Source organism: Setaria italica, chromosome VIII (assembly GCF_000263155.2).
Source record: "Setaria italica strain Yugu1 chromosome VIII, Setaria_italica_v2.0, whole genome shotgun sequence".
Lineage (NCBI taxonomy): Eukaryota > Viridiplantae > Streptophyta > Magnoliopsida > Poales > Poaceae > Setaria > Setaria italica.
Window position 1 is genome coordinate 5,780,763 of NC_028457.1, and position 23,122 is coordinate 5,803,884.

General features: G+C 49.0%; 1 protein-coding gene across 1 annotated transcript; it reads right to left on the reverse strand.

Moving 5' to 3' along the window:
* Window positions 1-13,315: 13,315 nt before the first annotated feature.
* On the reverse strand, window positions 13,316-14,603 carry LOC101764015 (senescence-specific cysteine protease SAG39). Its single transcript, XM_004978833.2, has 2 exons — window positions 14,056-14,603; window positions 13,316-13,975 (listed from the first exon to the last, which is right to left on the reverse strand). Exons 1-2 carry the CDS (start codon window positions 14,537-14,539, stop codon window positions 13,410-13,412), a joined length of 1,050 nt encoding a protein of 349 aa, XP_004978890.1. The 5' UTR covers window positions 14,540-14,603; the 3' UTR covers window positions 13,316-13,409.
* Window positions 14,604-23,122: the final 8,519 nt, after the last annotated feature.

The following is a 23,122-nucleotide window of genomic DNA, read 5'->3' on the forward strand; positions in this document are numbered from 1 at the left end:
TAAGCCAAGAGGATGGGACGCTGATTTTCAATGACACAATACGTGAGAAGGCCGAACATCTCATGAAGAACATTGAAGATTCGAAGGCTGGGAGGTTGAGGGTGGACCGAGAAAATGATGAGCTCACATTGGCCCTCGGTAATCCAAAGCACCCAGGACGTTGCCGGGGGTTCGGGGTGGTTCCGTGGAAGTTCGCTTTCCGAGGCGACAGCGCCTCGTACAGAAGCCGGAAGCGAAGAAAGGAACAGATGGAGGAGAGCTGGCGGCAGTTGCTAGAACAAAGAATGATGGATGAAATCAATCGGCGGGTGGCCGACGTAGTTGTGGAGCTGGCGCAATCTGGAGCAATGCTGAATCCTCACACCGCCAGCCCTTCTCAACGCCTCGGGAGCAGTTGTGCTTCTACAGGGGTCCCCGATGCGCAGACGCCCAGGTTACCCGTGGAGGAGCAACGGTTCCCCGTGGATGCCATCACGCAACGGACCTCATGTGAGCTGCATGCACCGGTCGGCAACCTCACTATTAAGGTATACTTATACATAATATTTATGCAATCTTGTCAATTGATCCAGGCCTCGAGATCGGAGTTCAACTTGTTTACTTCTGCTATATGTACAGGTAGCGTACGGGAGTGCGTTACCAACCCTGGCAGGGCAGAGCAGTCATGGCATGGACATTCCAACAGGCTACGCCAGTGTCTGCGTCGAGCAAATAGTAGATCCCCAGTATGAAGGTCTAGAGCTCGACTTCCTGGGAGGCGACGAGGAAAAGACATTGGCAGATGCGCTTCATGGGATCATTCTATGGAAGAAACGCTACATCATTATTCCCCGCACGGAGCCATCTCCTCAGACCTCAAGACCGCTCCCCGTAGATCCCCAGCAGCGACCTTCTCCTCATACCTCGAGACCGGCATCTCCTGCTCCAGGACCGTCTCTTCCATCTATATCAAGGTCTCCATCTCCACCACATCCTGGTGCTGGGAGCGACGACGACAATAACAACACCCCTCCCCGATCACCGTCGCCGGCACGAAGAGCGGCCCCCTCGAAGGAACCTGCAGCACCACTCAAGAAGTCACGAGCACCGCCTCCCAAGCAAAGACAGCAGAGAAAGAAGAAAACAAAGGTCGACCCTGAAGTGGCTCGCAAGGAACGCTTTGAGGCAATGTCTCATGCGGAATAGTGGGCAGAAATCCAACGAGAGGCCAGTGAGTGGTTCAAGAAACAAGCCGAATTAAAAAAGGCAAGGGAGATGGAGCCACCGCTAGTAAGTCGGCGAGATTTAAACCTTTTTATCAGGATGGAGGAAGGAGCCAAGAAAAGGATACCACTCTTGTCAAACTATGAACGGGCTCTAGTAAAGGCTGATGAAAAGGATAAAAGAAAAGGAAAATCATCCTCCAGCGGTCCAGTCCCCGACCTCAGCCATTTATCAAAAAAAGATGCTCAACGGGTAAAAGCAATGCCCTTGGATCAACAAGCAAATATATTGAAATTCATGGAAGAAACAGGTCTGGGACTTGATGAATGCATAGGGCAAGTCGAGACGCCAACTGCACCGCCCCCTGAGCCGAGATGGCCTTATGAGCTAGGCAAACCTCTAGTAAAGCCTTCAATGCTACGGAAGCTATCAACAAAGATGTACGAATTCCATCAATGGTACATGACGGCATCCGCCAACTCGAGGGAGATGATCGGCATGAAGGTAAAACCGATAGATTTTCACGGTGAAGGGGAGAAAGTGCTGTGGCTAGACTTCAAGGATATATACAAAGTGTACCATCATGATGCCCTGGACGTCTCTCTGATCAGCGCTTGGATTCTGTAAGTGTCCGTTTATTATCTCTACATGTAAATTTTGGCGTGCGTCACCGTACTAACTTCATCTTCCATTTCATGTAGGATGCTAATTCAGACATGCCGCCGAGAGGCGTACCTACATGTAGGCTTCATGGATCCATCTGTAGTTAACCAACAACAGATACAATTAGCGCCGGAAAAAACCTTTGCGGAAATATACAATTTCCTACACAAACAAACATTCAAGGATTTCATACTACTTCCATACAACTTCAAGTAAGTGTGTGTATACCGTCTACTTTCGATGTCTTTTTCCTTATCTCTACATGTTAGTTAGCTCTAATATGCATGAACATTTTACGCACGCAGCTTCCACTGGATCCTTATTATAATTGAGCCTGAAAGAAGCCACGTCACTGTCTTTGATTCGTTAAGGAAAGATCCGGTGGACTACCAAGAATTGCAAGACATGCTAGGCTTGTAATAATTCTGGACCTTTATCTCTATGCAAAAATTTATTTCCTAAATTTTATCCCTGTTACACTATGTCATTCATTATTCTAATCCGCAGCGCATGGAAACAATTCATAAGGACACACAAAGGTCCATTCAAAGAAAATCTTACATGGAACACAGACTTCCCGGTACGTATGAAGTCTGCACATTTATTACATTGTATAACACGAATAGTTCATAACTTATTTTTTTCCGCACTGAAGTGCTTAAGATAGGAACCCGGGAATAATCTATGTGGCTACTACATCTGTGAGCACATGCACAGTTTTTTGGGACCCAAGGGACCGAAGATGACGCCGCACAACTTTAAAGTACGTAAAATAAATATATTACTAGTTAATTATTTTCTAGCTCCTTATATGTATTTGTTCATGTAACATTCACAAATTTCCAAATTATAGATGTTAAATATTCAACAAGGACTCTTGAAGGAAGAAAGAGTAGCGGCAATATGTGAAGGTCTCATTGGATTCATAATGGACGAGGTGGTAAATCCAAGAGGAGAATTTTATTACGATGGACGACAATTAGACACTCCGATCAGCAACACCACGACGGGAAGATCGTAGGAAGATACTTTGATTTATTTGTATATATAATACGCGCTAATTATGATCGATTTGTACTAAGCTAGTTGAATTGTGTATAAGGATTGTGTATATATATAGTAATTGTATAATTACAAATCCCATTCGTTTAAATACTAGTTGATTTCATTCTAAAAAAATCTTAACTATACGTATACGTGATGCATGCATGAAAAATTCAGGCGTCACGGCAGTGCCATGCAAGCGCCATTTAGTCCCGGTTGGAACCGAGCCGGGACTAAAGGGGGTCCTTTACTCCCGGTTAAAAGACCCGGGACTAAAGACCCCCCCTTTTGTCCCGGTTGGTTTATCCCGGATGGATATCCGAGAGATATGCACCCTACCAACCGGGACTAAAGGCCAAATCTCTACCAGTGTAAGTACATACTTTTGAGATGCATCAAATAAAAGAATGATGATGCTAGTTTTATGGTTCAACCGAAAGAGAAGCTATCAATGCCGGGTCTTCCCATCGTTCGACCGAGATAGTGGAGTTCGGACCAGAAATTTTTAATAACTATGAATCTATCTTCCTCCCACCCACCATTATCCTCTGGTTTCTCTCCCATGGCTCTCTGATCTTCTCGCCCCCTCCGCGGCTCCATCATCTCTTCCCCCCTCCTTCCCGCCTCTGCCACTGCCACCTGCAGCTACCCCGCTTGGCTACCTCTGCCAACAGTCCCCTCCTCCTCTGCTTGCCCCTCACTCATTGGTAGCGCAGCCATGGTGAGGAGCAGCAGCAAAGTGAGGAGCGATGGCAACATGCTGCGGTGGCGTTAGCCAGCGCGCGCCAGTAGCATGGGCCTCTCCGGCGCGGGAAGTCTGGATCTGGTGGGAGAGAGAAGTGTGTTCCTGCCCCTCCCCTCCTTCCCCAACAACGAGGCCCTAAATCCTTCCCGTGAGCCACCGTCTCATCCCTCTCCTTGTCTGAGCGACGGCTACGACGGACACAGGCGGCAGGCCATGATGGTGACCGTGGGTGCATGATGCTGTGTTAGTGACAATGGGTGCGGGCTGCGTGTCGCGACGCCAATGGTGATGGCAAGCGCGGCTGGCGAAGAGGCAAGTAATCATTTCTTTTTTTTCTAGAAATAGGCATCACGGCCGATTCATGGTCCCACGGCGATGGTGACCCCTATCATTAGGGAAGGCCATACCGGAGGTTATGTTGGGTTTAGGGCTGGTGGTGATAGGGGTTTGAAGTAGACATTGTCGCTCCCCTTGAATATAGCCAACTGGACAATAAGTAAAAGCCGATCAGATCCAAGGATTCACGGTTGGCCCCGACAATGACCAAACCCCATCAATATCCCTAGGAATCACATTTAGCGACACTCAAGACAAGGGCATCTCGGGGGGGGGGCAGTAGGGTCCAAAATTTCTCTGAAATTTCATCAAATTTTGCAAAATTCATGATTTTTTATGGGGAGCAAAAATTTGATTTAGCTAAAGAACTACGAAAAAAATGAATTAAATTGTCTTTATTTATGCTTCTTAAGCTATTTTGAGGACACGTTGAGGAGTCGCACGGTGGTCGGATTGCTTTCCTCTCTCAAAGAGGTCCTATGATTGATTCCTATGCTCGGCACCTTTTTTTTTCCTCACTTACTAGTGGGGCCCACCTTCTTCATGTTATTAAAAGGGTAAAATGCACCGGAGGTCCATCAACTTGTGAGGAGGTGTCATATTGGTTCATCAACTCCAAAAGTGCATTTTGGGGTCCATAAACTTTCAAGTCGTTCACCGTAGGTCCATACCATTCCACCTGGACATTAGAGCTCACATGGCGTGATGACTGGATATTTCCTCTCTCATCTCTGTCCATCTTCCTCTCTCCCATGGACTTTGGATGGGGGCATTTCCTCAAGCAAGTCGTGGGCGAGGTGAGGTTCGATGCATGCATAGTTCGTTCGCCTCGTCGACTTCTTGCCGTCCTGCGGCTACGATGGTAGTGTGTTGTCCGACGAGCAGAGGGAGATGAAGTGGTCAATCGTGCTCGCCGTGCCCTCAACCGCGTGCTCCATGCCTACCGGTCATGTAGCACCACCACATGTGTCTGAGCGGCAGGAGCTCAGCAAGCAATGGAGGGGCGGCTTGGTCGCGTGGAGTAGAATCGGAGACGCGCATGGGTGCCTGACCTCGGCGAGTAGCAGGAGGCGTGCATGGCGCGGCCCCACGATCAGCGGCGGCACGGCTCAGCCTCACAGCCCATGGCCCCGCGCCGCTTCTTCAACAGGTGGAAAAACTACTATTCCCGGTGGGAAGACGGTTGAAGCTTTGAGAGGAGGGGTCGGTGGAATAACGAAGGAGGTCGACGAACCTTAGGTAGCAGTGATTTTATTTTGTGAAGCACAGCTAGAGAATTTGGCTGACGGGATTGGTTGTCTCGGGTTGAGAAACTGGCGAGGCTAGGCGAGCTTGAGCGGCCGAAAAACGGGGGAATGCTGGTGGTGTAGTGCTTGGCGGGAGCTCTGGTGTGCTTGTGTAGATAGCTTGGGGTGTGTGTGAGTAGTGGGCTGCAGTGATTTGAGGGCTGTGGCTGGAGGATGGAGGATTTGACCGGCAATGATGCTTGGCAATGGCACGTGCATTTTGATGGGGCTGCGTCCAGGGGCACTCCGGCCATGGCACATCGATTTGGATGCTGATTAGCGATGAGGGACGGTGGTCGGGCACCGGCAGCAGTGTGGCACACGGATTCTGCCATGGCACTGGCGAACAGTTGCCCGCACTTGCTCGTGTGCCATGCCCGCCACCCACGCCTCTTACCTCGTCACACCCGCATGTTGAAACCTACTTCTTCTCCCATAGCTGTGCAGGCCCTGCTGAAGGTGAGGTCGCTGTTGGGGATGGATTCCCAGTACCCGCAAGGAAGGAAGAAGGAAGAATCCTACTAGAATTCCCCTGTAATCCTACTAGGATTCCTACCTTGTAACCGACTAGTAATCTCGCTTGCTGGAGTGTATAAAGGAGGGCAGGGGTACGCGGCAGATAGAGAAGAACCTCAAGCCTAGACCACACATAGGCTCAACTCATACCTCAACACCCAAGCGCAGGGCGCGATATACAACACCAAAAATAGGACGTAGGGTATCACGCTACTCTGGCGGCCCGAACCTGTATTAATCTATGTCTTATGTCCTCACTTTTACCATCAAGTTCCAGGTCCGATGATTCCCTACCAACCAATCTACTAACTCGGGATACCCCTCGGTAGGTTGCTGGGTATAAAACACCGACATGTGGTGTGCCAGGTAGGGGTGATCGTCAAGATCATCGGGCGAGCTTGAAGGACCTCATCATCAAGATCAATCTAGTCAAAGTGGCGCGTTCGTTGTCCTATGCTGAGTAGCAAGCAAGATCGACGAGTTGATCTGCCTAAAACCGGTGGATTTTGCATCGTGGGCAGCGTCAAGTCCAAGATGGAGTCTGATCCCATCAGAGCTCTGAGTACAAATTGTGGTAATCGGCCAACAGTTCCAGGTCGATCTGATTACCGTGTCAAGTCTCAAAATGAATAAATCTCACGGAGTACTGTAGCAACTCCGAGTCAGTATCGGTAAACACACACAAGGATAAGGTGGAATAACCTCTTCACTGGCTCCCGTGCCAAGGAAGGGAATCCGTGGAATTATGCTACGCTCACACAAGAGAGGCCACCAGAAGATTTCAAGTGCTTTGCGGCAACACCAACAATTAGCAACGCCGACTCGTCGACAACTACTTCGACTACTCCTCTCGACTAGAAAATTAGCCGGGGCAGACTTCACACCGTCGACAACTAGTCGAAATCGACTCCGGCTTGTTGGATTCATCAACAACCGTCGTGGGTTCATGACGACCGCCATGGCTTCGTTGACAATCGTCCACGAATCAAGCTAAGTCACTATTTTAATTATTTTACTTAATTTTTCCAGGTTGTTTTTTGCATGCAGGGCAATGTGCCGAGTACTTTTTTTGTGTACGCCTCTCGACGGAAATTACCCTCCAGAGCTACACTTTGCCAATTATTCCTATGGCATGTTTACTGACAGCCATGGGCTTGGTACACCGAATTACGGAAGCTATCGCCACTGGTTTGGTGCACTGAGTTTCGAAAGCTCCGCCAACTGGCTTGGTACATCGAATTTCGGAGGCTACGGCCACGGGTTTGGTGCACTGAGTGCTGGAGGCTCACAACGCCTACCCTAGTGAGGCACAAATTCTATGTGTGGCAAACACGCGCTCTCCTCGCCAAAAGGCACAGAAGTCTCAAAGACTACTTTACGCACAAGGGCGCAGTCTTTTTGTTGCAATGCCGACTATTTATTTTAAATGTCTTCTCTTAGCGGTCACTAATCTCCTCAAGTAGAACACACCTTAATTTGTGATAGGCTCAGATCTTCTATCATGCCTGAACACTAGGATGCGAGACAAAGATCTCTGTAGCAGCAGTGCCAGTACGCGTACACGAGACAAAGATCTCACACGCAGTAGCAATGGCTAAACAAGGACTGAGAGCCTAAACGTAACAGGCTAACTACTCGGAAAAAATATGGGCGAAACAAGAGCATGACATACAACATTTATATTCATCACTGAATAAATTTCAGTAGTATCTTCAAAATTCTACAAATATGCTACATAATGTATGCATCTCTTTTTGCAGGTCAAGCTTCAGCGACTACTTTCCAAGACGCTCAGCGTACCTCCAATGACTATGCTAGCTCCCAGGCTCAGGGGCTAAGTGCCAATTACTAATCGGAATATCTCCAATGGCTCAGCTAGCCTCCAAGCTCGGGGGTAAGCGCCAGATAACTACTCGATGTGGCTCCTATGGCTCACCTAGCGCATAAGCTTGAGGACTGGATGCAAAATGACTACTTGAAAGATGACTGGCATGAAGGCTAAAGACCCTCATATTGGTTATTAAATCATTCCAAGACTCGGGGGCTGATAAGCTACACCCAAAAGTTGATTCTTTTCAAGGTGAAAGAATAAGATTCAGGATTTTATTAACCCTCCACTTGATTCTTCAATTCAACCTAAGGTTCGGAGGCTACTCCATATGGAATGCGACTTTCGCCACCCTCTATATCACATTCCAAAGATGAAGATTACAAAATCAAGATCATCAAGATCTTGAGCACACCATAGCCTCATGGCAGCTTTGAGAAACTTTAAAGATTCAGCTAGACAAAGTACTCAAAGAGCACCAAAACTACTCAGTGAGGATCTAAGAAGTACTCGAAGACTGCTGCATTCGACGATAAAGCACTCGGAGGCTTGTCGGGATAGATCCCTAGTACCCACAAGGAAGGAAGAAGCCGGAATCCTACTAGAATTCCCCTGTAATCCTTCTAGGACTCCTACCTTGTAACCGACTATTAATGCCACCCCCTGGAGTATATAAAGGAGAGCAGGGGTACCTAGATCGGCAGATAGAGAACCACCACAAGCCTAGACTAACATAGGCTCAACTCACACCACAACACCCAAGTGCAGGGCGCGATATACAACATCCCAAACATGACGTAGGGTATTACGCTACTCTGGCAACCCAAACCTGTATAAATCCATGTCTTGTGTCCTCTCTTTTACCTTCGAATTCAAGGTTTGATGATTCCACTCCAACCAATCTACTACCACGGGATACCCCTCGGTAGGTTGTTGGGTATAAAACACCGACAGTCGCGTCCCTATGGTGCGCGGATGGCAGCGCTGTAGAGGGACATGCGGCACGGGCACGGTGGTAAAAAGCTTCCGCTGCAGCTCTTCACACCCACAACCTGCTTGACGAAATGCTCCAACCAAACACCATGTAAAGAGATGAATATGAAGAGTGTGGGGGCTGCCCCTAAAAAGGGATCCCGAATGTCATTCGTATCATTCCCTGGATCAGTAGATGATACGGGCATTTCACACAAGAAGTATCACATCCATACTTCGTACAACTTTTATTGAGAATTTACGTGAGGTTGAAAAAGAGAAAGCATACTACTAATGATACAAAATGATACAAAAGGGGTTGTAGCCTCAACCTTAATTATATAGCGGAGTCCTATGTAGCAGTGCCAAGCCTACAGGCGGCTTGGCTCCTAGGGCAGATCCTCAAGATCCTCATCTTCCTCACCAGCAATGTTTTCCTCTGAAGAAAGAAAAGAAGGGGAAGCAACAGTGAGTACTGTATAATGGGTACTCAGCAAATCCCACAGATGTCGTATTATTTCATGCAGGATTTCAAGGAATAGCTGCTAGTTTGCCTGAAAGCTAGTTGTATGCACAGTGTATATGGTTATAAATTGAAGAGAACGGAATGCAGATATTTATAAGTTATTGGTCCTGGAGGGGAATCTACCTCCCTACTAGTCCCCAAGTTTTAGGAGCATCACGATCTGTCAGGGACGACCTGAGCCGGCTTTTGCCTTATTTCTAGACACATCTCAGGAAAAGCCTGAATCTCACTCTTTTTCATAAAGTGGGTTATTATTAATCAATGGAAGCGTTAACTATGTGAGCTCTTAACCGTGAGCCTCGGCTATTCGAATAGTTTTATAACACTGCGCAAAGGTGTACACTTTACGCGCACGTTCGATCAGCCCATACACGAGACCCGTACCCCCGACGTCCATCTCTGGACAACATCCTCTAGCTCCATCCACGGATAACCCTATGGCCTAAGAAGGGTCCATTCCACGTCCACTCAGGGGCACTACCCCGGGAAAATAGATGCATCATAACGTGGCATACAATGCCACCAGGCCCTACGGACCTCAACCAATGGCCCATGCCGGCCGGATCTGGGACTCTGCGAAGGTCCTGCTCTAGTCTATCCGTTGCCCACTGTGGTCCCTTGGGATGGTTTACTAGAATATATAGTGGGGTGTGAATTAGGGCCTCACATGTTTAGGCACTCGCAAAGGCTATACTTTTTTGGCACATGCGGCTATACTGTTCACTAGAAAGACTTTCCCATGAGCCAGTTCTTATATGACTAGAGTAAGATTTTTAGGATAGGATCCTCTATCGAGGTTACCCTCTTACTCGTGGGTCCAACCTTAATTGGTTGCTAGACTCACTTGGGTTAATTTTATGCCATTTTAAAAGTACTCTCACTTTTCCTTACAATTTGTGAGTCATGGAGGGCCCAGAATTATTAGGACGAGCTAAGCAAGGGAATAAAGGAAAATATGCAAAGCTTATAAACAAGTTGTTAACTTGGTTTATTTTATTAATAAAGCTTGGGATCAAAGTATGATGATGATTTGTGGGACTTTCCTTCCTCGAAGTCTGGGTCGTTCAAAACTTCTTCTTCATAGTCCAGATCGTAAACATGTTTCCAGTGTCGTCGTTTCTATATTATCGTAGTTATACGTAAGCAATCAAACAGACAGTCAAAGCAATACATCAATCATGGGTTAAACGAGTAGAATTGGGATCTAAGAGGCTTTGGTAATTTCCTAGAATTTCCTGGGATTTTTCTAGAACTCTTTGGAATGGTTTCCCTATTTTGGCCACATAAAATAAGGGCTTTTCTATTTTAGGAATATATGGGAATTAATTTGGGAGCTATAGATGTGAGATTTGTGCAAATTGAGCATGGATATGGGAATTAATTTGGGAGCTATAGATGTGAGATTTGTGCAAACTGAGCATGGATGTGTTTGGGGTTGGTTATAATATTTTTGGTGATTTTTGGGGATATGGCTAAGTAAAATTTGGTGTACACTTTTGGGGCTGGCTTTAGCATAAAGAGATGGAAAGGGGGAGAGACACGGACAGGCGGGCTCGGGAGTCGGGGCCATGTGGGTGTGCTATGCTGTGCACCGTGGACTAGAAGGTCGTGGACCAAGTTGGGGTGTGGTGGTTGGAAGGTGACCGGCGGTGGAGCTAAGGCTCGTCGGAGCAGTCGCAGCGGCGCAACCGTGAGGGAGCTGGCGCTAGAGGGGATCTAGAGCCGGGTTTTGAGTGCGGGAGTGGGTACAAGGGGAGGGGAGCTAGTGTAGGTGAGCAGGGGGAGGTGGCGGTGCGGGTAGCATGACGACTGTATCCAAAGGGCGGCGAGGGTTTATGCGGGTAGCGTGACTGCCGGGGTTGGCCGACGCCGAGCGGTGGCAGTGCGGTTGGGCGGCGGAAGGGGATAGCGAGGTTTGGCTACTCGGGAGCCAAAGCCACGCAAGGGTAGGGTGTCTACAAGCCTCACGACGACCTCGACTTCGACTCAGCCCGGTCCTAGGGTATATGACGTGGCGGCGGGTGGAGACGGCGGGCTCGAGCTCCTACAAAGCTTGGCGGGGCTGTGCGGAGTGAGGGGGGTGGTGCGAAGGGAAGTGAGGAGCGCCCGGGGCTATTTATAGCCTGGAGGTGATCGTGGAGGGGCTCAGGTGAGGTCTCCCAAGCTTATCCGGCCGGGGCGGCAATAGTGGCGCAGCAGCGCATCCACTGGGGAGCGGGAGCGGAATAGTGCCAGAAGGGGTGTGCTAGCAGGCGGGAAGTGTGGTCGTGCATGTGCCTAGTGCCAGCACGTGTAGCGCGCTTGCCGGTGTGAGGAATCAGGCTGCGAGGGTGGAGATCAGGGCAGTCTCGCCGGCGGCCGTGCTCTAGTTCGTAGGCACGGGAATAGGAGCGGGCCAGTTTCTATGCATGAGGGGATGGTCTAGCTGCTGCAGTGGACAGCGGTGGTGCAGGCGGTGACGGCGTGCATGAGATTGGGTAGAGGCATGGCCGGGAGGGGTGACATGGTGGTAGGTGGCGGCGGCAGCACGGATAGAGAGGAGGGAAGGGGGAGGAACCGCAGAGAAAGATGATGACATCACGGTGATGTCATCACAGTGTGGGTTGGTGGGCTAGGTTGGCTGCTGTGTTTGTGAGAGGAAGGGAAGGCGGGCCGGGCTGAAAGGTTGGATGGGCGGGAAGTAAGGTTGTTGGCCCCAGGAGGTTTCTAATTATTTTGAGATAAGGTTTTGGTTTCAAATTTGAAATGGTTTTCAAATTTGAGAAGGTTTTGGGATGAAGGTGTGGACGGGACTTTTAGATGGAGTGCTTTGGGAGTAGAATCCTATAGTTAGCTCACACATATGCATATGAAATCATGAAAATTATATTTTGGTGCATTAAATTTAAAAGCATGCTCTAGGGTTTAAGTTGCTATATAAATTCTAAGAAATTTTTTTTTGAGCTCCATATTTTAAATGCATGGAAAATTGGGATGTTACAAAGAGAGAGAGAGAGAGGAGATACCTGGTCAGCGTGACATGTCATCGCTTGGCGTTGATGTGGAGGGATATGGACCTGCGGTGAACAACTTAAAAAGTTTATGGACCTGGAAATGCACTTTCATAGTTGATGCACCTAAGTGACACACCTTCACAAGTTGATGGACCTCAGGTGCGTTTTACTCTTATTAAAAAAGGAGTGGCACACCTGAGTTTCAAACTGGGGAGCTCTCCCATGCGAAATGACGAGCAAACCATTGAGCTATGAGGGTAGGGTTCGATATAAAGTCTCTGTCATTTGTAATAATGACTATAAGTATTTAAATTTTCCAAATTTAAGCAAATATTTGACTGAAAAAATGCGGATTTTTTGTGAAATTCGATGATTCCGATGGAGACTGAGAAGAGCCCCCCCAACCCCACCCCGCCTCATCGAAGTTCTTATAATACGTACCTTGTAGGGTTCTCTGACATGGAAGATTGTGGTACGCATCGAGGAACATGATCATCTAGTGGAAGGCTCGAATGCTGTAAAGTTTGAAGAAGATTACAAATCTCTCACTAGTGGCGGGTATGTATCTGGACAAGGTTGTTGAAAGCAACAAATTGGCCTAGGAAGTAGGAAGCTACAAGCAAGACTCCACGCCCGATCAAGAAATCAGGAAGGCATTGACCATGTTACTCCTGATGCTCAATGAGCCCGTCTGTTTCCAATTTATCTTCGCAGATGCCATTGTAGAATGGGACGTGGTGGAGACAAAGCTTGTAGAGATGGTGTTCATCTTACTGTGATGGGGCGAGACACCTCCTGCAGCCTGCTTGGCCCAGGCAAGAAGATATGTGCCTCCATCAAGGAAACCAGAGATCCAAAGGTGACGATAGTAGAGACAGTAGCCACGAACATGCTCTGCATCCTTCAGGCATTAGGATGCTTAGTCCAATTCTAGGTACAGCTCGATCGTGTGCCTTAATTGTTCTGTTCATGTTTCGATGCTAATTATTATAATATATAAGAGAATGCTCAATCGAGTAGCTGTAAACCCATGCAGCGATAAACTGGATCCATACCAAATGATTAACATGAGAATTGCATCGTGGTCTCATAAGGCACTTTGATTCAAGAAAATACAAACAACAAAAATGTTACATGTATATATAGACTATTACGTGAAGTTTTTAAAAATGGCACATAAATTATTAAATTTAAAGTTTACCTTACGCTAAGAAACCAATTTATGCGCATGGATTATTACATATTCTTATTTGTGCATGCCTTCATGGATATAGATTGCGCGGGTTGTTTTCCGAGTTCACGCCACTGGATAGGAGGCTTGGATGGCAACGCCACATGCGTTGACACCCCTCTCAAGCCTCAGGTACCCTCCCTCTCCCCAGGTCTCCCCCCAACTGTTCTTGATCAGCCAGTACTGGCTGCCATCCTCAGCTGTGCCGTACCCTACTATCGTCACCGCATGGTTCAAGTCCGTGCCACAGCTGTCCGTGGTCATCACGCCGCCGTCGTAGAACTGGAAGTTGTTCGCGTCGACGCCCACGGACACGGGCTGGTTGGCAACAGCCGCTGCGAGCGCGTCCTCATCGTAGCGGGGCACGTCCTGGTAGCTTCTGATAGTGACTGCCGGTTGGACGGACTGGCACATGTCCTGGATGGCAGTGTACTGGTAGGCGTCCTCGGTGGTGATTCCGCCGTTGCTGATGATGTACTCGAAGGCGTTGTCCATATTGCCGCCGTCGCAACCGTAGTTCCCGTTGGTGGAGCAGTCCAGTAGTTGCTGCTCCGACAGCGAAACCAGCTCACCTGTCTTGATGTGGTGGATGCCCTCGATGGCCGCCACCGCGGAGAACGCCCAGCAACAACCTGCAAATTAAATCATTCTTGAGTAATGCAGTGTGATGTTCCACATGTGATCAAAATAGAAATTCATTACGATCGCTCACCGCAATCCTCTTGATTCTTGACACCTGTAACTGCACCTTTCTGCCTCCAGTCAACCTCCGCCTGCTGGGGCTCTGACTGTGTAACGTTCCCGTACTGGAAACCGGGCATCTTCATGCCCGTAGCCGGCGTGGCCTTGTACCCGGTGTACCTCGCCATGAACTCATCATGAGTCATGTCGGCAAACCCATTGATAGCCAGGTGATACTTTTTGCCACCTGCGGCATTGGAACTGTCAACAAAAATGGCATTCGCCATGAAAACCTGGAACCTTCGTGCTTTCTCGGCCGCGTCCTTGTAGGTGCGGCCGTGCTCCGTCACCCACCTCTCAAACCTCACCATCATAGCAGCCTCTGCGACAGAGCCGCTGCCGGGAAGATCCCGTGCAGCGACCGTGCAGCAGATGCAGTTTGCAATGGTTAGGACAGCGAGCAGAATAAGTGCCATCGTAACGAGAGGCTTCTTGTTGGCAATGTAGGGCGCCATGGCTGTTGCTGCTGTATGTAGATGATGTGTGTGAGCGAGAATGATGCTAGCAGGGAGCTGGAGACTGGAGAGTGTGTATTGTTGGTCTGAGTCCATGAGCAGGATGGGGGCTTATATAGAAGCCTCGTGCAGTAAAGATAGTAGAGATCCTAACATGCATAAAAAAATAAGGGAAATTGCACTCGAGTAGCATCCTGTTCCGTTCCTTCCATGTGCATCGTGCTGTGTGGAGTTGACCATGTCGAAGCAGTAAGCCGCCATAGGCATATCTAAGCCGCCGAATGCCTAAAATATTTTCGTCAACGATGCAGTGCACTGTAGATTAATGAACTGATCACTAAGCTGCCTTGAATCCTCCCACATTGTGGCGTTCTAGACTAATGAACTGATCAAATTAATTTTCACTCCTTTCCTGGATTCATGTTTCTGTTTTTAGAGAATACAACTTTGATATTTCTTGAATCTCATATGATGACATTATTCTTTTTTCTTTGTCCTTCCAGATATCAACAACCTCCAGTAAGATTCTTTTACATTGTTACTCCCTCCATTCCAATTTACTATTCGTTTTGGCTTTTCTAAGTACATACTTTTGAGATGCATCTAGATATATACTAGTCTAGATATGTAAGCAATAGTTATATCAAATAAAAGAATGATGATGCCAGTTTTATGGTTCAACCGAAAGAGAAGCTATCAACGCCGGGTCTTCCCATCAGATAGTGGAGTCCGGACCAGAAATTTTTAATAACTACGAATCTATCTTCCTCCCACCCGCCCTTATCCTCTGGTTTCTCTCCCATGGATCTCTCATCTTCTCGCCCCCTCCGCGGCTCCGTCATCTCTTCCCCCCTCCTTCCCGCCTCTGCCACTGCCACCTGCAGCTACCCCGCTTGGCTACCTCTACCAACAGTCCCCTCCTCCTCTGCTTGCCCCTCACTCATTGGCAGGGCAGCCATGGTGACGAGCAGCAGCGAGGCGAGGAGCGATGGCAACATGCTGCGGTGGCGTTAGCCAGCGCGCGCCAGTAGCATGGGCCTCTCCGGCGTGGGAAGTCTGGATTCGGTGGGAGAGAGAAGCGTGTTCCTGCCCCTCCCCTCCTTCCCCAACAACGAGGCCCTAAATCCTTCCCGTGAGCCACCGTCTCATCCCTCTCCTTGTTTGGGCGACGGCTACGACGGACACAGGCGGCAGGCCATGACGGTGCCGTGGGTGCATGATGTTGTGTTAGTGACGGTGGGTGCGGGCTGCGTGTCGCGACGACAATGGTGATGGCAAGCGCGGCCGGCGGCAAGAGGCAAGTAATCATTTTCTTTTTCTTCTAGAAATAGGCATCATGGCCGATTCATGGTCCCACGGCGATGGTGACCCCTATCATTAGGGAAGGCCATACCGGCAGTTATGTTGGGTTTAGGGCTGGGGGTGATAGGGGTTCAAAGTAGACATTGTTCCCCTAAATGGATCTTATTTAAGCAGCAAGTGCAAGGTGAACTAGCAGACAATTTTGTCGCTCCCCTTGAATATAGCCAACAGGACAATAAGTAAAAGCCGATTAGATCCAAGGATTCACGGTTGGCCCCCACAATGACCAAACCCCATCAATATCCCTAGGAATCACATTTAGTGATACTCAATACAAGGGCATCTCCGCGGGGGGGGGGGGAGTAGGGGTCAAAATTTTGCTGAAATTTCATCAAATTTTGCAAAATTTGATTTTAGCTAAAGAACTACGAAAAAATTGAATTAAATTGACTTTATTTATGCTTCTTAAGCTATTTTGAGCACACTTGAGATGTCGCACGGTGGTCAGATTGCTTTCCTCTCTCAAAGAGGTCCTATGATTGATTCCTGTGCTCGGCACCTTTTTTTTACCTCACTTACTAGTGGGGTCCACCTTCTTCATGTTATTAAAAGAGTAAACTGCACCGGAGGTCCATCAACTTGTGAGGAGGTGTCACACTGGTCCATCAACTCCGAAAGTGCATTTTTGGGTCCATAAACTTTCAAGTCGTTCACCGTAGGTCCATACCATTCCACCTGGACGTTAGAGCTGACATGGCGTGATGACTGGATATTTCCTCTCTCATCTCTGTCCATCTTCCTCTTTCCTATGGACTTTGAATGGGGGCATTTCCTCAAGCAAGTGGTGGGTGAGGTCAGGTTCGACGCATGCACAGTTCATTCGCCTCGTCGACTTCTTGCCATCCTGCGGCTACGACGGTAGTGTGTTGGCCGATGAGCACAGGGAGATGAAGTGGTCAATCGTGCTCACCGGTCCGACCGCGTGCTCCACGCCTACCGGTCATGCTGCACCACCACATGTGTCTGAGCGGTAGGAGCCCAACAAGCAATGGAGGGGCGGCTTGGTCGCGGGGAGTAGCAGCGGAGACGCACATGGGTGCCCGACCCCGGCGAGTGGCAGGAGGCGTGCATGGCGCGGCCCCAGGATCAGCGGCGGCACGGCTCCGCCTCGGCACAGCCCATGGCCCCGCGCCGCTTCTCCAGCGGGTGGAAAAACTACTATTCCCGGTGGGGAGGCGGATGAAGCTTGGAGAGGAGGGGTCAGTGGAATAACGAAGGAGGTGGACGAACCTTTGGTAGCAGTGATTTTATTCTGTGAAGCACGACTAGAGAATTTTGCCGACGGGATTGGTTGTCTCGGGTTTAGAAACTGGCGAGGCTAGGCGAGCTTGAGCGGCCGGAAAACGGGGGAATGCTGGTGGTGTAGTGCTTGGAGGGAGCTCTGGTGTGTTTGTGTACATAGCTTGGGGTGTGTGTGAGTAGTGGGCTGCAGTGATTTGAGGGCTGTGGCTGGAGGATGGAGGATTTGACCGCAATGATGCTTGGCAATGGCACATGCATTTTGATGGAGGTGCGTCCAGGGGCACTCCGGCCATGGCACATCGATTTGGATGCTGATTAGCGGTGAGGGATGGTGGTCGGGCACCGGCAGCAGTGTGGCACACGGATTTTGCCATGGCACTGGCGAACAGTTGCCCGCACTTGCTCGTGTGCCATGCCCGCCACCCACACCTCTTACCTCATCACACCCGCATGTTGACACCTACTTCTTCTCCCATAGCTGTGCAGGCCCTGCTGAAGGTGAGGTCGCTGTTCGGGATGGATTCCCAGTACCCGCAAGGAAGGAAGAAGGCAGAATCCTACTAGAATTCCCCTGTAATCCTACTAGGATTCCTACCTTGTAACCAAATAGTAATCCCGCTTGCTGGAGTATATAAAGGAGGGCAAGGGTACATAGATCAGCACATGGAGAAGAATCTCAAGCCTAGACCACACATAGGCTCAACTCATACCTCAACACCCAAGCGCAGGGCACGATATACAACACCACAAATAGGACGTAGGGTATTACGCTACTCTGGCGGCCCGAACCTGTATTAATCTATGTCTTATGTCCTCACTTTTACCATCAAGTTCTGGGTCCGATGATTCCCTACCAACCAATCTACTACCTTGGGATAACCCTTGGTAGGTTGCTGGGTATAAAACACCGACATCTGGTGTGCCAGGTAGGGGTGATCATCAAGATCATCGGGCGAGCTTGAAGGAGCTCATCATCAAGATCAATCTAGTCAAAGCGGCACGTTCGTTGTCCTATGCTGACTAGCAAGCAAGATCGACGAGTTGATTTGCCTAAAACCGATGGATTTTGCATCGTGGGCAGTGTCAAGTCCAAGATGGAGTCTGATCCCATCAGAGCTCTGAGTTCAAATCCGTGGAATTATGCTACGCGCACACAGAAGAGGCCACCAGAAGATTTCAAGTGCTTTCCGGCAACACCAACAATTAGCAACGCTGACTCGTCGACAACTACTTCGACTACTCATCTCGACTAGAAAATTAGTCGGGGCAGACTTCACACCGTCGACAACTAGTCGGAATCGACTCCGGCTAGTCGGCTTCATCAACAACCGTCATGGGTTCGTGACGACCGCCATGGCTTCATTGACAATCGTCCACGAATCAAGCTAAGTCACTATTTTAATTATTTTACATAATTTTTCCAGGTTGTTTTCCGCACGCAGGGCAATGCGCCGAGTACTTTTGGGTGTATGCCACTCGACGGAAATTACCCTCCAGAGCTACACTTTGCCAATTATTCCTGAGGCATGTTTACTTACAGCCATGGGCTTGGTACACCGAATTACGGAGGCTATCACCACTGGTTTAGTGCACTGAGTTTCGGAAGCTCCGCCAACTGGCTTGGTACATCGAATTTCGGAGGCTACGGCCACGGGTTTGTGCACTGAGTGCTGGAGGCTCACAACGGCTACCCTAGTGAGGCACAAATCCTATGTGTGGCAAACACGCGCTCTCCTCGCCAAAAGGCAGAGAAGTCTCAAAGACTACTTTACGTGCAATCGCACAATCTTTTTGTCGCAATGCCGTCTACTTATTTTAAATGTCTTCTCTTAGCGGTCACTAATCTCCTCAAGTAGAACACACTTTAATTTCTGATAGGCTCGGATCTTCTGTCATGCCTGAACACTAGGATGCGAGACAAAGATCTCTGTAGCAGCAGTGCCAGTACGCGTACACGAGACAAAGATCTCACACGCAGTAGCAATGGCTAAACAAGGACTGAGAGCCTAAACGTAACAGGCTAATTACTCGGAAAAAATATGGCCGAAACAAGAGCATGACACACAACATTTATATTCATCACTGAATAAATTTCAGTAGTATCTTCAAAATTCTACAAATATGCTACATAATGTATGCATCTCTTTTTGCAGGTCAAGCTTCCGCGACTACTTTCCAAGATGCTCAGCGTACCTCCAATGACTACGCTAGCTCCTAGGCTCGGGGGCTAAGTGCCAATTACTACTCGGAATATCTCCAATGGCTCAGCTAGCTTCCAAGCTCGGGGGCTAAGCGCCAGATAACTACTCGACGTGGCTCCCTAGTACCCGCAAGGAAGGAAGAAGCCGGAATCCTACTAGAATTCCCCTGTAATCCTTCTAGGACTCCTACCTTGAAACTGACTATTAATCCCACCCCCTGGAGTATATAAAGGAGAGCAGGGGTACCTAGATGGGCAGATAGAGAACCACCACAAGCCTAGACTAACATAGGCTCAACTCATACCTCAACACCCAAGTGCAGGGTGCGATATACAACACCCCAAACTTGATGTAAGGTATTATGCTACTCTGGCGACCCGAACCTGTATAAATCTGTGTCTTGTGTCCTCTCTTTTACGTTCGAGTTCCAGGTCCGATGATTCCCCTCCAACCAATCTACTAACACAGGATACCCCTCGGTAGGTTGCCGAGGATAAAACACCGACAGTCGCGTCCCTATGGTGCGCGGGCGGCAGGGCTGTAGAGGGACATGCGGCGCGGGCACGGTGGTAAAAAGCTTCCGCTGCAGCTCTTCATGCCCACAACCAGCTTGACGAAATGCTCCAACCAAACACCATGTGAAGAGATGAATATGAAGAGTGTGGGTGCTGCCCCTAAAAAGGGATCCCGAATGTCATTCGTATCATTCCCTGGATCAGTAGATGATACGGGCATTTCACACAAGAAGTATCACATCCATACTTCGTAAACCTTTTATTGAGAATTTACGTGAGGTTGAAAAAGAGAAAGCATACTACTAATGATACAAAATGATACAAAAGGGGTTGTAGCCTCAACCTTAATTATATAGCGGAGTCCTATGTAGTAGTGCCAAGCCTATAGGTGGCTTGGCTCCTAGGGCAGATCCTCAAGATCCTCATCTTCCTCACCAGCAACTTTTTCCTCTGAAGAAAGAAAACAAGGGGAAGCAAGAGTGAGTACTGTATAATGGGTACTCAGCAAATCCCATAGATGTTGTATTATTTCATGAAGGATTTCAAGGAATAGCTGCTAGTTTGCCTGAAAGCTAGTTGTATGCATAGTGTATATGGTTATAAATTGAAGAGAACGGAATGCAGATATTTATAAGTTGTTGGTCTTGGAGGGGAATCTACCTCCCTACTAGTCCCCAAGTTTTAGGAGCATCATGATCTGTCAGGGACGACCTGAGCCGGCTTTTGCCTTATTTCTAGACACATCTCAGGACAAGCCTGAATCTCACTCTTTTTCGTAAAGTAGGTTAGTACACATCAATGGAAGCGTTAACTATGTGAGCTCTTAACCGTGAGCCTCGGCTATTCGAATAGTTTCATAACACTGCGCAAAGGTGTATACTTTACATGCACGTTCGATCAGCCCATACACGAGACCCGTACCCCCGGCGTCCATCTCTGGACAACATCCTCTAGCTCCATCCACGGATAATCCTGTGGCCTAAGCAGGGACCATTCCACGTCCACTCAGGGGCACTACCCCGGGAAAATAGATGAATCATAACGTGGCATACAATGCCACCAGGCCCTACGGACCTCAACCAATGGCCCATGCCGGCCGGATCTGGGACTCTGCGAAGGTCCTGCTCTAGTCTATCCGTTGCCCACCGTGGTCCCTTGGGATGGTTTACTAGATTCTATAGTGGGGTGTGAATTAGGGCCTCACATGTTTAGGCACTTGCAAAGGCTGCACTTTTTTGGCACATGCGGCTATACTGTTCACTAGAAAGACTTTCCCATGAGCCAGCCCTTATATGATTAGAGTAAGCTTTTTAGGATAGGATCCTCTATCGAGGGTACCCTCTTACTCGTGGGTCCAACCTTAATTGGTTTCTAGACTCACTTGGGTTATTTTTATGCCATTTTAAAAGTACTCTCACTCTTCCTTACAATTTGTGAGTCATGGAGGGCCTAAAATTATTAGGACGAGCTAAGCAAGGGAATAAAGGAAAATATGCAAAGCTTATAAACAAGTTGTTATCTTGGTTTATTTTATTAATAAGGCTTGGGATCAAAATATGATGATGATTTGTGGGACTTGCCTTCCTCGAAGTCTGGGTCGTTCAAAACTTCTTCTTCATAGTCCAGATCGTAAACATGTTTCCAGTGTCATCGTTTCTATATTATCGTAGTTATACGTACGCAATCAAATTTGGTGTACACTTTTGGGGGTGGCTTCAGCATAAAGAGATGGAAACGGAGAGAGACACAGGCGGGCTCGGGAGTCGGGGCCATGTGGGTGTGCTGTGCTGTGCACCGTGGACTAGAAGGTCGTGGACCAAGGTGGGGTGTGGTGGTTGGAAGGTGACCGGCGGTGGAGCTAAGGCTCGTCGGAGCAGTCGCAGCGGCGCAACCGTGAGGGAGCTGGCGCTAGAGGGGATCTAGAGCCGGGTTTTGAGTGCGGGAGTGGGTACAAGGGGAGGGGAGCTAGTGTAGGTGAGCAGGGGGAGGTGGCGGTGCGGGTAGCATGACGACTGTATCCAAAGGGCGGTGAGGGTTTATGCGGGTAGCGTGACTGCCGGGGTTGGCCGACGCCGAGCGGTGGTAGTACGGTTGGGCGGCGGAAAGGGATAGTGAGGTTTGGCTACTCGGGAGCCAAAGCCATGCAAGGGTAGGGTGTCTAGAAGCCTCACGACGACCTCGACTTCGACTCGGCCTGGTCCTAGGGTATATGATGTGGTGGCGGGTGGAGGCGGTAGGCTCGAGCTCCTACAAAGCTTGGCGGGGCTGTGTGGAGTGAGGGGGGGGTGGTGCAAAGGGAAGTGAGGAGTGCCCGAGGCTATTTATAGCATGGCGGTGCTCGTGGAGGGGCTCGGGTAAGGTCTTCCAAGCTTATCCGACCGGGGCAGCAATAGTGGTGCAGCGGCGCGTGCACTGGGGAGCGGGAGCGGAATAGTGCCAGAAGGGGTGTGCTAGCAGGCAGGAAGTGTGGTCGCGCATGCGCCTAGTGCCGGCACGTGTAGCACGCTTGCCGGTGTGAGGAATTAGGCTGGGAGGGTGGAGATCAGGGCAGTCTCACCGGCGGTCGTGCTCTAGTTCGTAGGCACGGGAATAGGAGCGGGCCAGTTTCTATGCAGGAGGGGATGGTCTGGCTGCTGCAGTGGACAGCGGTGGTGCACGCGGTGACGGCGTGCATGAGATTGGGTAGAGGCATGGCCGGGAGGGGTGACATGGTGGTAGGTGGCGGCGGCGGCACGGATAGAGAGGAGGGAAGGGGGAGGAACCGCAGAGAAAGATGATGACGTCACGGTGATGTCATCACGGTGTGGGTTGGTGGGCTAGGTTGGCTGCTGTGTTTGTGAGAGGAAGGGAAGGCGGGCTGGGCTGAAAGGTTGGATGGGCTGGAAGTAAGGTTGTTGGCCCCAGAGGAATTTCAGGAGGTTTCTAATTATTTGAGATAAGGTTTTGGTTTCAAATTTAAAATGGTTATCAAATTTGAGAAGGTTTTGAGACAAAGGTGTGGACGGGACTTTTAGATGGAGTGCTTTGGGAGTAGAATCCTATAGTTAGCTCACACATATGCATATGAAATCATGAAAATTATATTTTGGTGCATTAAATTTAAATGCATGGCTCTAGGGTTTAAGTTGCTATATAAATTCTAAGAAAAAAAATTTTGAGGTCCATATTTTAAATGCATGGAAAATTGGGATGTTACAAAGAGAGAGAGAGAGAGGAGATGCCTGGTCAGCGTGACATGTCATCGCTTGGCGTTGATGTGGAGG